General features: G+C 40.8%; 1 protein-coding gene across 5 annotated transcripts in view; it reads right to left on the bottom strand.

Moving 5' to 3' along the window:
* Positions 1-18,371, bottom strand: part of ttc37 (tetratricopeptide repeat domain 37) — a 108,292-nt gene that overhangs the window by 53,779 nt on the left and 36,142 nt on the right. For all 5 annotated transcript variants that reach the window (XM_041186443.1, XM_041186444.1, XM_041186446.1 and 2 more), the window contains 4 exons: positions 16,544-16,627; positions 16,123-16,226; positions 12,691-12,817; positions 9,710-9,889 (listed from right to left, as the gene is read on the bottom strand). In XM_041186443.1, coding sequence (XP_041042377.1) covers positions 9,710-9,889; positions 12,691-12,817; positions 16,123-16,226; positions 16,544-16,627 — 495 coding nt within the window. The remainder of the gene's footprint in view (positions 1-9,709; positions 9,890-12,690; positions 12,818-16,122; positions 16,227-16,543; positions 16,628-18,371) is intronic.

The raw sequence follows: 18,371 nt of genomic DNA, 5'->3' as shown, positions 1-18,371 counted from the left end.
TTATAATGCAGCCTGTGGAGCAGCATGGTAACAAAGATAGCAACTTCCAAATCGACACGTTTAACTGCACATGGGCATATTCCAGAAGCTCCAGTACAATTTACTCTAATATAGGTGAGCGCTGCCAGCTTCATGTTATTACAGCAAAGAATGACTAAAAGTCTAATCAGGTGGAAAAAATTAGAGTACGAAAGAAAGCTAACTAGAATTATAAAAACAGATAGTAAGAGATTTTAAACATATTTTAAAAAGAAATGAGTTAACAAAGTGAGTGTTGGTCTGATAGAGAGAGAGTCTGGAGAATTGATAATGGAAAAAAAAGGCAGATGAATTGAACAGGTATTTTGCAACAGTTTTCACTATAGAGGATACATCCTAGAAGCAGCTACAAACCAGGAAATGAAAGTGGGAAAGGAAGTTGGGAAAATTATAGCCACCAGAGAAGTGGTACTGAGTAAACTGTTGGAGCTGCTGGGCGACCAGAGCCCGGGTCCTGATGGAATTCATCCTAGGATCTTAAAAGTAGTGTCTAGTGAGATAGTTGATGCTTTGGTTTTAATTTTCCAAAACTCCCTAGCTTTGGGGAAGGTCCCACTAGTTGGAAGATGGCAAATGTACCTTCATTATTCAAAAAGGGAGGCAGACAGAAAGTGGGAAACTACAGGCCAGTTAGCTTAATATCTGTTGGAGGGAAAATGTTAGAAGCCATTATTAAAGAAGTTATAGCAGGGCACTTGGATTAGCTCAAGGTCATCAGGCAGAGTCAACATGGTTTTGTGAAAGGGAAATTGTGTTTAACCAACTGATTGGAGTTCTTTGAGGAAGTAAAGTGTGCTATGGATAAAGGGGAACCAGTGGATGTACTGTACCTAGATTTCCAGAAGGCATTTGATAAAGTGACACATCAAAGGTTATTGCGGAAGATAAAAGCTCATGGCATGGGGGTTAACATGCTGGCATGGATAGAAGGTTGACTGGCTAACAGAAAGCAGAGGGTAGGCATAAAAGGGTCTTTTTCAGATTGATAAGATGTAACGAGTGGTGTGCCACAGGGATCTGTGCTGGGACCTCAACTGTTTACAATTTATATAATGACTTGGATGGAGGAATTGAAGGGACGATTGCCAAATTTGCTGATGACACAAACATAGGTTGAAAAATAAGTTGTGAAGAGGACATAAGAGGCTACAAACAGATATAGATAGGTTAAGTGAGTGGGTAAAGATCTGGCAGATGGGAGTTTAATGTGGGAAAATGTCAAATTGTCCATTTTGGCAGGAAGAATAAAATAGAAGCACATTATCTAAATGGTGAGAGATTGCAGAGCTCTGAGATGCAGAGGGATCTGGGTATCCTAGTGCATGAATCACAAAAGGCTAATATGCAAGTACGGCAAGTAATTAGGAAAGCTAATAGAATGTTATCATTTATTGCAAGGGGAATTGAATACAAAAGTAGGGAGGTTATGCTTCAGTTGTACAGGGGCATTGGTGAGACCACATTTGCAGTACTGTGTACAGTACTGGTCATCTTATTTAGGAAGGATGTAAATGCATTGTAAGCAGTTCAGAGAAGGTTTACTAGACTAATACCTGGAATGGCTAGGTTGTCTTATGGGGAAAGGCTGGACAGATTAGGCTTATATCCGCTGGAGTTAAGAGTAAGGGGCAACTTGATTGAAACATTAAGATATAGAGGTCTTGACAGGTTGGATGTGGAGAGGAAGTTTCCTCTTGTGGGAGGGTCTAAAACTAGGGGCCACAGTTAAAAAATAAGGGGTCACCCATTTAAAACAGATGAGGCGAAATCTTTTCACTCAGAGGGTCGTGAGTCTTTGGAAGTTTCTTCCTGATAAGGTGGTGGAAGCAGTGAATTTGAATATTTTTCAGACAGAGGTGGATAGATTCTTGATAAGCAAGGGGGTGATAGGTTATCGGCAGTAGGTGGAATGCACATTTCAGGTTACTATCAGATCAGCCATTATCTTATTAAATTGTGAAACAGGCTTGAGGAGCTGAATGGCCTAATCCTGCTCCTTGTTCATATGTATGTTCGTATTATTAAGGCAAAATCAGGGCTACTGTCCTTCACATCTGGTCTTGCTTCAAAGTCCTGTGCTGAGGCACCCAGGAAGAGCAATATAGCAAAATAGAAGTATCATTCCGATATACAAGGGCAAAAAATCTTTTGCAGTTTGGAGTTTCAGTAACAGTCAGGGCTATGTCGTTCGATCGTTACCCATCATCCAACCCATGTCACAGTAATTGCAGAATACTCAATTTAAAAAAAATTGTTGCATTATGCGGTTGTAGAATACTTGCCCAACAAATAGTGGATTACTGTGTTCAGTTATGCATCATTGGTTATTGAGTGCAGGTCAAGCTATTTTGCCATAGTGAAAGAAAGTAGCAGCGACAGTTCACCTATATTTTTCATAGTTCCAAGCAGCTGCCAAATGACAAAAGCGCACAATAAGGCAGGAAGAGGAAAATGCAAATAGATCTTTTAAAATATTGGCTTGCCCTAACTACTTCACAATTCTCCTTAAATCCCATCTATGACTAAATGTTTACTCACCCCTCCTAATGCCTCTGTATTTGGTTCAAAATCCAATTTTCTTACAATGTCCTACTAAAGCACTTAGGGATTTTTTTATTGGTGCTATATGAATGCAGGACTTGCTGTTCTTGAATTAATCTAGATTGCCTGTTTAATGTCAACTCCTTTCTGGTAAAACTAAACATATGGTGAAGAAAGAAGTTTTATTAAATGTTGGTTATTGCAACACAAGTATACAAGAACATAGGAACACGAGTAAGCCATTTAGCTGCTCAAGCCTGTTCTGCCATTCAATGAAATCATGGTTGATCTGTGAACTAAACCTATATACCCAACTTTGCCCCAAATCCCTTAATACCCAGGGATTGAGCTCGTCGCCTTCCTAGCTTGAACAGCTGCCCTTAAGTGCAATGCTTGCGAATTACGAGCGGCTGATCTGATACTGACCACAGTCACAAATACAAAGTTCAGAAGTTTGTTATATCTTGATAGTAGTGTGTGGATGCCAATGTGATCAATGCCAACCACATCTGTAGTAAGTGTCTGTGGCTTAAGAACTTTGACTCAGATTTAATGAACTGGAGGCTGAGCTTTGGACACTGACGCATCAAGGAGGGGGAATGTTACTTGGAGACTTTGTTTTAGAAGGCAGTCACACTCCTTAGGCTAGGGTGTTCTGATTTGGTCCATGGTCAAGGATAGGAGGATTTGACTGTGAGTCAGTTCAAAGGTTTTTGCAATGTGTGGATGATAGCAGGGACTGCAGGGTAGTGAACAAACTGACCATGGCACCATGGTGTAGGCAGCCATTCAAATGGGGGGTGGGGGGGGGGAAGTAAACAGAAATGTAGTGGTACTAGGAGGCAGCATAGCCAGGGGTTGGACATTGCCTTAAGTGAAGACAATAACGAGGGTAGGAAGAAAGAGCTGGCTAAAGTGAACTGGGAAAATAGGTTAAAAGGTAGGACAGTAGAGAAACAGTGGCAGACATTTAAGGAGATATTTCACAACTCTCAACAAAGATATATTTCATTGAGAAGGCAACACTGGGAAGGATACACGATCCATGGCTAACTATGGAAGTTAAAGACAGTATTAAACTAAAAAAAAAAGCATTTAATACATACGAATTAAGCAGAGTAGGCTACTAGGCGCCTTGAGCCTGCTCTACCATTCAACTGCAACCTCAACTCCACAGTCCCACCTACCCCCGATAACCTTTCACCCCCTTGATCATCAAGAATCTATCTACTTCTGCCTTAAAAATATTCAGACTCTGCCTCCACTGCCTTTTGAGGAAGAGTGTTCCAAAGGCTCACAACCCTCAGAAAAAATTTCTCCTCATCTCGATCTTAAATGGGCAATCCCTTATTTTTAAACAGTGGCCTGAGTTCTAGATTCTCCCACAAAGGGAAACATCCTTTCCACATCCACCCTGTCACAACCCCTCAGGATCTTATATTTTAACCAAGTCACATCTTATTCTTCTAAACTCCAGCGGATACATGCCTAGCCTATCCAACTTTCCTCATAGGGCAACCTGCCCATTCTAGGTATTAGTCTAGTAAGTCTTCTCTGGACCGCTTCCAACGCATTTACATCCTAAAATACAGAGGCCAATACTGTACACAGAACTCCAGATGTGGTCTCACCAGTGCCCTGTACAACTGATACGTAACCTTCCTACTTGTGTATTCGATTCCCCTCGCAATAAACAATAACATTCTATTAGCTTTCCTAATTACTTGCTGTACTTGCACACTAACCTTTTGTGATTCATGCACTAGGACACCCAGATCCTTCTGCATCTCAAAACTTTGCAATCTCTCACCATTTAGTCAATATTCTTCTGTTTTATTCTTCTTGCCAAAATGGAAAATTTTACATTTTCCACATTATACTCCAATTGTCAGATCTTTGCCCACTCACTTTATCTATAGCCTTTTGTAGCCTTCTTATGACCTCTTCACAACTTACTTTCCTACTTATCTTGCGTAATCAGCAAATTTAGCAACCATGCCTTCGGTCTCTTCATCAGAGTCATTTATACAAATTGTAAAAAGTTGAGGTCCCAGCACTGATCCCTGTGGCACACCACTAGTTATGTCTTGCCAACCAGAAAACGCCAATATGTTATCCCCTACACCATGAGCTTTCCTTTATAACCTTTAATGTGGCACTTTATCAAATGTCTTCTGGAAATTTAAGTACAATACATCAACCAGTTCCCCTTTAAGAGCATGTGACTTCTTCAAAGAACTGCAATAAATTGGTTAAACGTGACTTCCCTTTCACAAAACCATGTTGACTCTGTCTGATTACCTTGAATTTTTCTAAGTGCCCTGCTCTAACATATTTGATAATAGCTTCTAACAAGCTAACTGGCCTGTAGTTTCCTGGTTTTGGTCTCCCTTCCTTTTTGAATAAAGGAGTTACATTCAATATTTTTCAATCTAATGGAAACTTACCCAAATCAAGAAAATTTCAGAAAGTTAGAACCAATGCATCAACTATCTCACTTGCCACTTCTTTTAGGACCCTAGGATGCAAGTCCATCTGGGACTTGCCACCCCATAGCTCCAACAATTTGCTCATACCACTTCCCCGGTGACGGTAGTTTTCTTGAGTTCCACCTTCCCTTCCATTTCCTGACTTACAGCAATTCCTGGGATGTTATCTGTATCCTCTATAGTGAACACAGATTCAAAAGTATATCAATGGGAAGAGGATAACCAGGGAAAGAGTTGGGACCAAGGGGGCAATCTATGGGTGGAGCCAGAGGACATCGCTAGAGTGTTGAATGAATACTTCACATTGGTCTTCCTCCAAGAGAATGAGGATGAAGGTAACAAACTCGGGGAGACTACGAGGTTCTTAAGCAAATTGATATAGGGAGTGACACGGTATTGGAGGTGTTGGCAGGCTTAAAAATGGACAAATCTCCAAGTCCAGATGACTTGTGTCCCAGACTGCTGAGGGAGGCAAGGGAGGAGATCGCAGGGGCTCTGACTCAAATTTTTAATTCCTCTCTGGCCACGGGGGAGGTGCCAGAGGACTGGAGAACAGCTAATGTGGTTCTGTTATTTAAGAAGGGTTGTAGAGATAAGCCAGGAAACTGCAGGCCAGTGAGTCTCATGTCAGTGGTAGGGAAACTATTGGAAAAAGTTCTGAAGGAGAGTATCTATCTTCACTTGGGGAGGCAAGGTTTGATCAGGGATAGTCAGCATGGCTTTGTCAGAGGGAGGTCATGCCTAACAAGCTTGATTGAATTTTTTGAGGTGGTGACCAGGTGTGTAAATGATGGTAGTGCAGTTGATGTAGTTTATATGGATTTCAGCAAAGCCTTTGACAAGGTCCCACATGGGAGACTTATAAAGAAGGCAAATGCACATGGGATACAGGGTAATTTGATAAGGTGGATTCAAAATTGGCTTAGTTGTAGGAGACAGAGGGTGATGACAGAAGGATGCTTTAATGACTGGAAGCCAGTGTCCAGTGGCATACCACAGGCATCTGCGCTCGATCCCCTATTATTTGTTATTTATATAAACGACAAAGATGACTATGTGGGGGGTGGGGTTAGTAAGTGTGTGGATGACACAAAGATTGGCCGGGTGGTTAACAGTGAGGTTGAGTGTCTTGGGCTACAGGAAGATATAGATGGGATGGTCAAATGGGCAGATAAGTGGCAGATGGAATTTAACTCTGAAAACTGTGAGGTGATACACTTTTGAAGGAGTGATTTGACAAGGAAGTATTCAATGAACGGCATAACACTAGGAAGTTCTGAGGAACAAAGGGACCTTGGTGTGTGTGTCCATAGATCTCTGAAGGCGGAGGGGCATGTTAGTGGGGTGGTGAAAAAGGCACATGGGACACTTGCCTTTATCAATCAAGGCACAGATTACAAAAGTAGGGAGGTCATGTTGGAGTTGTACGGAACCTTGGTGAGGCCACAGCTGGAGTTAGTGTGCAGTTCTGGTCGCCACATTATAGGAAGGAGGTGATTGCACTGGAGGGGGTGCAGAGGAGATTCACCAGGATGTTGTCTGAGATGAAACATTTAAGTTATGAAGACAGGTTGGATAGACTTGGATTGTTTTTGTTGGAACAGAGAAGACTGAGGGGCAACCTGATCGAGGTGTACAAGATTATGAGGGGCATGGACAGGGTGGATAGGGAGCAGCTGTTCCCCTTAGTTGAAGGGTCAATCATGAGGGGACACAAGTTCAAGGTGAGGGGCAGGAGGTTTGGGGGGATGTGAGGAAAAACTTCTTTACCCAGAGGGTGGTGATGGGTCTGGAATGCTCTGCCTGGGAGGGCAGTGGAGGCGGGTTGCCTCACATCCTTTAAAAAGTACCTGAATGAGCACTTGGTACGTCATAACATTCAAGGCTATGGGCCAAGTGCTGGTAAATGGGATTAGGCAGGTAGGTCAGGTGTTTTTCACGTGTCGGTGCAGACTCGATGGGCCAAAGGGCCTCTTCTGCACTGTGATTCTGTGAAAATACTGTTCAATTCAACTGCCATCTCCTTACATTCCATTACTAATTCCCCAGACTCAGTTTCTGTGGGACTAATGTTCACTTTGTTACATCTTCATTTTTAAATATCTATAGAAAGTCTTACTATGTTTTTATATTTCTAGCTAGCTTCCTCTGCAAATACTGCAAAGATTAGTGGTATGTCAGAAGATTGGACAGATTTTAGAAACCAGAAAACAATGACTAAAATAAAAAAGAGGGAGAAAGTAGGCAATGAGAAAAAAAGTGAGCTAGAAATATAAAACACATACTAAGAGTTCGTACAAGTGCTTAAAATGAAAATGAGTATCCAAACTAATCGTTTGTCCCTTAGTGGGTGAGACTGGGGAATTAATAATAGGAAACAAGGAAATGGCAGAAGCTTTCAACAGGTAGTGTGTGTGTGTCTGTCTTCACTGTAGAAGACACAAAAAACATTCCAATACTTAACAATCAAGAGGTAAAAGGGAGGAAGGAACTCAGGTCAGAATCACAATCATTCGGAAATACTGGTAAAAATATTAGAGTTAAAGCTGACAAGTTCCTAGGACCTGATGGCTTGCATCCTAAGGTCTAAAAAGAAGTGGCTGCAGAGAAGAGATAGCAAATGCATTGGTTGTGATCTTCCAAAATTCCCTAGATTCCAGAAAGGTCCCAGTGGGCTGGAAAATTACAAATATAACACCTTTATTCAAGAAAGGAGGAAGACAAAGCAGGAAACTATAGGCCAGTTAGCCTAACATCTGTCATTGGAAAAATGCCAGAATCAATTATAAAAGGAGGAAATAGCAGGGTGCTTAGAAAATCATAATACAATCAGAGTCAACATCGTTTCGTGAAGTGAAATCATGTTTGATTATTTTATTTCAGTTTTTTGAGGAAGTAACAAGCAAGAGGGATAAAGGGGAATCTGTAAATGTGGTGTATTTGGATTTCCAAAAGGCATTCAATGACTTGCCAATCAGGAGTTACTACACAAGAGCTTATGGTCTATGGGGTAACTTTTTAGCATGGATAAAGGATTGGTTAGCAAGATTTTTATTGTGGAGTGCCATAGGGTTCAGTGCTAGGGTCTCAATTGTTTACAATCTATATTGATGACTTGAATGAAGGGACCAAATGTATGGTAGCTAAATTTGCTGATGACACAAAGATAGGTAGGAAAGTAAGTTGTCAAGAGGACATGATGAATCTGCAAAGGGATTTAGATTGGTTAAGTGAGTGGGCAAAAATATGGCAGATGGAGTATATGGTGGGAAAATGTGAACTTGTCCACTTTGGCAGGAAGAATAGAAAAGCAGTATACTATTTGAATGGAGAGAAATTGCAGAGTTCTCGGGTACAAAGGGATCTGGGTGCCCTGACACATGAAATACAAAATGTTATTCTGCAGGGACAGCAAGTAGTTGGGAAGGCAAATGGAATGTTGGCATACATTTTGCAAGGGGAATGGAATATAAAAGTAGGGAAGTGCTGCAACAGCTATATGGGCCTGGTTAGACCACATCGGAAGTGCTGTGTAGAGTTTTGGTCTCCTTAAATAAAGGATACAACTGCATTTGTAGCAGTTTATCACTTGGCTCATGCTTGGGATGAAGGGGTTATCTTATGAGGAAAGGTTGGGTCTCTCCCCATTGGAGTTTAGAACAAGAACATCATAAGATGCTGAGCAGGGTGGAACCTGTGAGGATGTTTGGCCTTGCCTAGAACTAGGGGACACAGTTTAAAAATTAGGGGTTTTCCATTTAAGACTGAGGTGAGGAAAATCTTTTTCTGCCAGAGGGTTGTTGGTGTGTGGAATTCTCTTCTCCAGAGAGCAGTGGAGGCTGGGTCATTGAATATATTCAAGGCTGACTTAGATATTAGATTGACAAGGAAGTCAAGGGTTATGGGTGGTGGGGGGGCAGACAGAAAATTGGAGTTGAGGCCACAGTCAGATCAAACATGATCTTGTTGAAGGGCAGAGCAGGCTTGAGGGGCCAAATAGCCTATTGCTGCTCCTAATTCTTCTGTTCTTGTGGGACTTTGTTTAAGTGGGGTCATGTGACCTGCTCAGACTCCAGATTACCAACAAGCCTGGGTGGTTTGGTTGCTATGGGGGCAGTGAAGCCTACTGGGCAGAAGGTCCAAAATATTCACAACTGTAGGCAATGGCAAGAGCATTTGTGCTGACTCTGGGTAGACTGTTATGTCTCCAAGCTTCACAGGGAAGTGTTAAGAATGTCAGGTTTTGTAAACAATTATACTTAAACTGTTGATTTAATTTCAAGATAGAATTGAGTTGGGTCTAAAGATAGCAGGGGCTGGCGGAAGGCAAGGGTGAGTGGGGGGTGGGCGGGCAGAGGGCGGCGAGTGGATAGCGAGACCAGAGAGATAGAAGCAGCCAGTCTCTAATGTTCACCACACAGGATGTGGATGGGAGCTCAGGTTTGACTAGGTTTGTGAGGATTTAAATGAGGCTGGAGATTCACCTAGCTTTTTCTACAGAAAGGAACTTCCGGGGTAACCCTCACTGTGAAAATCAGTTTGGGGATTAGAAGTTATCCGGTTGGAAAAAGAAAAAGGAAGCAAGCAAATTGGGAGCTGTGAATAGCTTTGGACTGGTTCCAGGTAAACATGTTCAGTACCATATCTCCAAGTTCAACACTGATATCAACAGCAGCTGCTCCTGCTTCTTCATCACTATTGTTTAGTTCAAAGGCTTTTTTGTAGCAACCTCGAGCTCTGCTTTTATCTTGTACTATGTCTTGATAGTAGTGGCCTAAGTAGCAGAATGTTCTTCCATTGTATGTGTCCAACTTGGCAGCCTGCAGTTGGTTAAAAAAAAAATTATGTATAATTTGGTATCAAAGTCAGAAGTGTTAATGACAACAGTTTGAAACAAAAGTCTTCTTCAAAACTTTGAAGGTACAATTAGGTAGTATCAAATATACTACAACAGAGACTGAAGGATAAGCCAATTGATGGATGGATTGCAAGTGTATAAATTTGTTCATGCTCAGTTTCCTGGTATAGTGCATTTGTTTGAATGCTGCTACTTAAATGAAATTGTGGGCCTGAACTTCCTCAGACCAGTAATCAAAGTTGGATTGCCACTGCAATCCTAGTTTCTTGCATGAAATATTTTTCCATCCTATCTCGCCAGACCTTCCAACTCAGGCTGGGCGAGATCAGAGTAATGCAGCACATCCCCAGGGTCTAGCATCAAGCGGAGCTCTGTTGGTTGCAAAGATGCCAGGCCCACTTTTTACAGCACTAACTGCTGTAAACCAGGTAAGTTAAAGATCCAGGGAAGTTTAATGTCCTTGACAGGCCAGGGAGAAGGCAAGTATGAGGGTGCAGGGGAGGCGGGGTTTCCAGAGAGTTGCGGGGGGCTGTCAGGCCGAGCTGGGGTGAGGTGGTGAGTACCCACGGGTTGGGAAGTTTGTGTTGGTGGGAGGAGGAGGAGGAAGGCGGTGCGAGAGTTCCATGGGTTGGACAGTTCTTAACGGGGTGATCCCTCAGGGATGGGGGTCAGTCTGGGTTTGTGGAATAGTTAAAAGTAGTTTCAATTCTTCTAACTTTTCTGGGTAACTATTGATGTAACCCATTCGGAAACATCTGAAGTTTGCGATTTAAATTGCATTTTCGTATGGCTCCCAGCACAAGGGCAAATGCCCAGGGGAAGTTTGCGCTTCTGGGCAATTGTCATGCAAGCCTTACTTGCAAACATCCACAGGAGTTCCCCAGCACATCTTTGGAGTACTCCGACAATATAATGCACAGGAGCTCAGAAGTTACTGCCCACTGTTGGTAGATCCGGGGGCCAAGGGAAAGGTAAAACGAGTGATAAACTAGGGTGCTGGGTCTTGTCCAGCCCCTTTCTGTTGCATTACACTTCTATAATATGATATTCAGGCAGGAATCACTTCACCAAATCTTCTATTACATTATTCTTGGTGTCTCCTTGGAGAATGTGGCAGGGTGCATATCTGTACATGACACCAAAATTACTGTGCACAAGCTACTGAAACAAATCCAAGAACTGTCAGGACAGAAGAACAGGGACAAAAAAAAAAATCAGGACATGCAGTTGTGTTCCTATCTTTTTAAAATTTTAATTCACCTTTCAATTCTCTTGGCTCACACCATTCATATTGGAGTTAGAGGCATTTCTAATGATAGCCAAAATAACTGAAGTTTACACAAACACTCGAGGGCTACTTTAGTTTATGGGTTAGTATAAAACATAGTATCTATTTGTTCATTAGACAATTTCTTTGAAACTTTTTAAAAATGTACTTATTCCTTTACCTTTTTATAACCAAGATGGTCATGGCACATTGATATGACTATATGCATCCAAGTATGACTTTCAATTTATGTAGCTTATATCAGATAACTTACAGATGTTTCAGTGAAGTGTAAAGCATTCTCAAGCTCACAGAAAATCCATGGCACTGAATCTCAAACACATGGTTGAAACAAAAAGGCATGTTATGTAGACTACATTAAAAAAGGTAGAAAAGCCGATAATTGTCGAATGCTCCATCAGCCAAAAATGTCAGATTCCACATTTACACTGACAACATCCAACTCTGCATCACCAACTATCTTGATTCTTCCACTGCTTCTAATCTATCACAATGCTTATCTGACACGCAATAATGGATCAAGAGAAATTCACAAATTAAATAAAGTGATGCTCATCAGTCCTTGCCACAAGTTCCATTCCCTAGCCACTGACTCCATCCCTCTTCCTGACCAATGAGGTAAAAGTATTGCAGAAAGATAGAAAAAAAGGGATGTAATAAGTACATGCATGAACAATTTTGAATTATCTACAGATGAAATTTAAAGAGAATTGGAGATTTTGTAGACTCAATGCTTAAATATATTCCACCATTGTGAAGCAGCAATCAATCAAGAAAACTGAATGCTGAACTATATGGCCAAAAGATCAGAGAAACTGTATAGTGGCCTGATCGTACTTTGAATACCATCTCGTTCCAGTCTTTGAGGCAGTTCAGGGAAAAGGCACATACTGAATTATTTACAACTAAACCATGAGAGTAAGGAACAAGTTGCAATGAGCAAAAAGCAAATTTAGGACTGATGCCAGAGGTTCTTCACACAAAAAAGATCAACAGATGGAACAGATTTCTGGGTAGGGTAGTGGAGACAAAAGCCATGGAATTGCTTAACGAGCAAGAGAATACCAAGGAGGAGGGCCGCAGTGTCTTCTTGGTTAGGAGAGGTAAAGAATTCCATTTAATCAACCCATCACACTTTTACCTCTCTTCAGCTCTGAAGAAGTCATACAAGTTCGAAATGTTAACTCTGTTTTTCTCTCCACAGATGTTGCCAGAACTTAAGCTTTTCCAGCATTTTCTGTTTTTATTCCATCAATGGAATATCTATCTGGACACATCAGAAGTCAGAGGCAGATCATTGAATGTGATTAGGTGCATTCTTAAAGGGTCAGGTACCCTGAAAATTTCTGTGTGGGTTACCCTACATATCATTTTACAACCATTCTACATTAACCAGCGTGGCATGGTCTGAAACTTGCAAGTATTTACTTGCAGAATTTGTACATCGTAAGAAAGATCATTACAGTTTCACAAACCTTTAACAAATGTGTAGCAGTTTTAGTTTTGTCTTTTCTCATCGTCTCTCCCATGAACCAGTAAGTTAGTCCAAGGTAGTGATAATATTCTCCACAGTCTGCTTTTATTTTCACAGCTTTCTGGAAACTGTAGGGACATATGTAAAAATTTTATTTGACTTTATTTTTCCAAAAGAGGAATTAATTAGGTCCATTTAAAAGGTGAGGACTTCAAAGTTCCTTTCCATCACAGAATATTTTAGCACTCGAGTAATTCTGTCATGCAGTTGATTTCAATTTTCTTTCAGTGACCAAGTAAGACAGCAGCAAAACAGGAAACTAAGGACTTGAGGTGATACCATGTCAGTGATTCAGCTTTACTTTGTGCCAAAATAATGAAAAATTGTTGGCATATTATACGAACAAGGAGCAGGATAGGTCATTCAGCCCCTCAAGCCTGCTCCACCATTTAATAAGATCATGGCTGATCTGATAGTAATCTGAAATCTGCATCCCACCTACCATCGATAACCTATTATCCCATTGCTTACCAAGAAGCCATCGACCTCTGCCTTAACAATATTCAAAGACTCCATTTCCACCACCTTTTCAGGGAGAGTCCCAAACACTCATGACCCTCAGTGAAAAAATTTCGCCTCATCTCTGTTTAAATGGGTGACACCTTATTTTTAAACAGTGTCCCCTAGTTCTAGATTCTTCCAGAGGAAAGATCCTCTTCACATTTACAAGAGCAAATTTTATATTCATCATCTGAGCCTCAAAATGCCTTTTCATCACTTATAAATGTTATGTCATGATCCTAGTCCCAACCCCGAAGTTTTTGGTAAGATCCAGTTAGGGTCCAATAATATTTTGTTTAACGTGGATATAGTTTAAGATTCAAGACATTACTAAGAGAATAAAGCTCTAACAGAACAAGATTGCACAGGTTTTGAACAACCAAAAATAAATAAACTTTACTACATAAGGTCAGAAAAATAAAACAATTCACATCAATCTTATACTCAGGGTTAATATAAGGTACGTGTGAATTAACAGGCAAACTGTAGTTGAAAACATCACACTGCACAATAACTTGTAAAGGTGACCAAGAGAGATCCCATGGATTTCTCAGCAAACCACCCAGACGTCAGTAAACACTGAGTCAACCAATTAAGCTTGTTGAAACTGTTGCCCTCATGAGGGACTCAAAACTTCTCACTTTCAAAGATCAAACCTCTGAATTCCATCAAAACTGCTCCAAATCAGTGCCTTGATGGCTGCACACCTCCAAGGGTTTCAATCTTGTCTCAAGAGATTCCGTTCCCCTGGATTTCCAAGTCTGCAATCCTGCCCTATTTACTGGCGCAATTTCAGCTCTTTAATAGCCAGCTAGTTTCGCTGGGCTGGCACCAAGTTCCAATCTCCCCAGCTACACAAAATCATAAATGGCTCCCAGAGCTTCTTCTGAGCCTTAACCCTTTCCAGCACGTAGCCAGTGACCTTCTGCCACCTTCTCTGCTCCTCAGGACTTCTCCTGAGCCCCATCTACACAGGATATCAAATGGCTCCTGGGACTTCTCCTGAGCCCCAACTAAACAAAGCCAGCTAACAGCAAAGCTTTCACTGCCTAGAGCCTGCTGACTCAGAACTAAAAATTGCCTCTAAAATATTGCTATGAACCACAAGCTAGGTACTTACAACAGTTATTTTCAACTGTCTTTAGAAACAGTGTGTATATGGCTATTATTTATGAAAAATGGTACATTGGTCACAACATTCAACTTCAAAATCCATTGAAAAGTTCTTTTTCAATTATCTTTTATGGCATTTTTACATTAAACATACCTGCAGCTTGCAGCATGACACAGGATCTTTGACATGTAAAGTTTTATATGGGGCAACATTTTCCCATCAGCGAGCGGGGCCACGCATAAAATGACGCACGGTGACATCAGGCGGGCGTCCCAGCATCACCGCATGTCATTTAGATTTTCAGTTCGACAGGCGTGCAGCCAACTCGGCTGCATGCCCGCCGAACTGTCAAAGGCCTATTAAAGTCATTTAAAACCTAATTAACTGAATTTATTGAGCTGCCCATCCAACCTTAAAGTTGGTGGGCAGGCGAAAAGCCCAGGCAGCCTTCGCATTTTTCATGAAACCTCATCCATGGGTGGGATGAGGTTTCATGAACTATTTTAAAATCTAATAAAAATTTATTCATTTATTCTTTGACATGTCCCAGCTCATCTAATAGTGTCACGAGGGGACAAGTTTAAAAATCCTTTATTTAAAAGTTTAACACAAACAAATCTCCGAGGCACCTCCATGCCTCAGGGAGATCTCTGCGCTCTTTCGCACACATGCGTGCAAGAGCATAGGGAACTACTTAGGGAATTCCCCCCTGGCCTGCACAGGGAGCACTCAGCGCTTCCGGGCATGCGTCACAATGGGCAGGCCTTAATTGGCCCACCTATGTAAAATGGCAGCGCAGACCCGATCAGGGGCACTGATCAGGTTCATGCCCACCCACACACAAGCCCCCCCGCCCTGTTGGGGGAAATTTCTGGCCCTGATGTTAGTTACTACAATTAGTAGTTACTATCTTATGGCTGACACAATTGCTATTTTATATTGAGTTTAAGCCTGTTGTTGGCATTCATCCCCTGGTGGTGCCATATAGCAGGCTAAGGTGCTGGTCCTCAAGCAATATCACAAATGTTGGCAAAGGCATGAGAAAAATATAGCGAAAATGTGACAGTCAACATCAAACAATTCTGTAAAATTTTTGCTGCCATATTGGTCACTTGAAGCCATCAGTTTTCTTCCAAGCGAACTGTTCATCCACAGGTTCCACTTTCACTTGTGATCTGTATCTCTGCTCTTAAGAGTCTGGTTGGCACCTTGTCCCCTCAACATGCAAGCCTCTTTCCATTTTCCCAAACTCCAATCACAAGAATTGAGAGTCCACAACCACATAGGTACTCTTCTGCGAACTCCACATTCCAACTCTGTTGTATCTGCATTTGGGCTTAAAGCCAATTACTGCATCCCCCACAGGGAATCTTTTGGGCTGTACTTTGATTGCCATGAGTGGAACAGATTACTCCAGACTGTACTTTGAGGATAAGTATATGTTTCCTTTTTCAGGGGAATTCAATCCCTTAAAATTTCAGTTAGCACAGTTCAGTTGTGCCCCTTCACAAAAGTATGCCATTAGCAATACAAGTTTCAGAAATATCTAATGCCTTCAATGCTTCTAGTTTTCAAATCTTAAGCTTTTTCACAATTCGGAATCTAGTTAATTCTCTAGGTTGAAAAATGGAATAAATCACAATCCACAGCCTCGCTTTTCTTTTTAAAATCAAACTTAGAATATAGAATTAAGAAAAAAGAACCTTTGCTTTTGTTTGTGAGCACAAGGTGAGCTCAGGGTTAAATGGCCTCTCTTACCTTTGTTCTGCCAGCACATAATTTTTTTGGGTATAACCAATAAGACCTTGGAGTTCCCAAGTCTCAGCCAGGTCAGGATAGGAAGCCATAAGATCCATTGCAATCTATCAGGATGAAGGAAAAATACTTTATCTTTCAGTAAAGATTCAAAATTCTGTGAAATATTTGTATAATAAGCAGATTGTTGTTAATGGGAAGAAATATCAAAAATACTAAAATCTAAAATTTTCTATACATTTTATTCCAATTTTGATTTCAATACTCAAGGTATTTTTTTCCTGTTTACTAGGAATAAAATGTAAATATTCAAAACAGCAAGTTCGTTACATTTGCAAAGTGAAAATAACGTTGGCAATTATTGGAACATGAACTTCATGTGCATTTGCATGTTATTAATAAGCAATCAAAAGCACAAATCAACCTGAGATGCTTGTTTCATCAGACCCTTGTTCAAATAAGCTTGGCCTTTCATGGCAAGTAGTGCTGGTTCATTGGAGCCAGGAAGCTGAAAAAGTTGCAACATCCACAGGATTATACAAATATCAGTTGATTGCTTTCTAAAGTACCCATAATATTTCAATTCTCTACTCTGGACAAGGTAAATACTGCTCAGCTGAAAGAAATAGAATTCAGAGCTATTTCTGAATTTATACAAAATAGCAGATTCCATTTAAAGTGATTAGAAGATCGCCCTAAACTATGTGAATAAGAAAATATTAGAAGTAAATCAATGAGTTGCAGATCATTGACGGAACATTAGTCTAACACTAAATTCTGCTGTTTAATCTTAAGCAGAAAGCAGATGGTCAAGATTAAGCAGCATTGTGACAGCACAGAGCCATGGCACCTTGCCATATATTCATGGCTAATTAAAAGTTGTAGGAGACCAGCTGTCATGCCCGGTAAAGACGTATTATATTCCTAACTTTCAAGGTACAGACTTCAGTCAACATGGATTCTTTGAAATTCACTTTTCCTTTAAAAAGTGGACTGTGTCCTGCAAAGATGGCCACCGAAGGTCAGGTAAACTTTTGTGATTTTTAGACGGACAAGCTCATGTCTGAACATGCTTCTGGAATGTCATTAAAGTGTAAATGAAGTAATGTAAATGTAAGTGGAAAATCCTCCCTTGACAAGACATTTAAAATGCGAAACCACTTGTGAATTTACACCTCCCATTGTCTAGGTATGACCAGGAACTCAAAATAAATAGCCCCCCCGACTCTCTGTCTGCGAGCTCGAAACTTAATAAACAAAGAGAGGTGCAAAGAATCCAGTTGATCACAAGCAGGTGTGAACAGCCAATATTCACCTCCTATTGTGTAACAATGGCTTCTAACTTAGAATCATTTCTCTGGACAATAGAAGTACTGATCATGTGGTCAAATGATCAAAACTGACTTCAGATTAGAAACCTTTTACCTTGAGAATGAGCCAGAGATAGATGTTGGTCTGAATACTAACAGGACACAAGAGGGACCATTCCTCCAACAGGACAGGCCCTGTCTAACAACCAGTCAACCCAGACAGTGAGAGGGAACTAATTTGCCTTCACCTGCAAGGATTCGTCTCTACTGAAACTCAGCCACAACTTCATCTGGAAACCCAGAGATGTCCAACTTACTTTATCGCTAAAGAACAAGAGAGAACACATCCAGGCTGCAATACTGCATCTTAAGAAGCACTGATTCAAGCATGTGATTCTTTTGCTTCTTGTTATTATGTTATTAGCTTAAGTGCATGATTCATCTCTAGAATTCATCTTTTCCTGTAGCTATGTGTTTGAGGGAGCAACTGTTTTCATTGTATTTACATTTCTGGGTGCTGGGTGCTGTGTGAATAAACATTTATCTTTATTCTGATTTAACCTTATGAGAAAGCTTATCTCATTTATTATTAAAAGTCACAACACTAAAATGATTTTAAAAAACTCCCTCTAAATATACATCTTGTTGCGGACAACCAAGAAGCAATGAGCAAGGGGAGAGTTATCCCACCATCTCTCTCCTATCTCTAACACAGTATATTAAACCAAAAGATTAAGACAGTTTCTGAAAAGCACAAAATTTCAATGTTGCAAACCGTGTTTTGACAAAAATAAAAACTGCAGAAATCCATTGCTGCATCAAGAGATCCACTAGGGGCAAATTGATTTCCCCCTTGTGTCAGTAATTGTCTACAAAACCTCTGGATGCAATTTATAGTAATGTTAATAGAAAAAGCATCAGAACTTCATGTTAGAAACACAA

The sequence above is a fragment of the Carcharodon carcharias genome, chromosome 4, assembly GCF_017639515.1.
Source record: "Carcharodon carcharias isolate sCarCar2 chromosome 4, sCarCar2.pri, whole genome shotgun sequence".
Taxonomy (NCBI): Eukaryota; Metazoa; Chordata; class Chondrichthyes; order Lamniformes; family Lamnidae; genus Carcharodon; species Carcharodon carcharias.
This window is presented reverse-complemented; position numbering and strand designations above follow the sequence as displayed.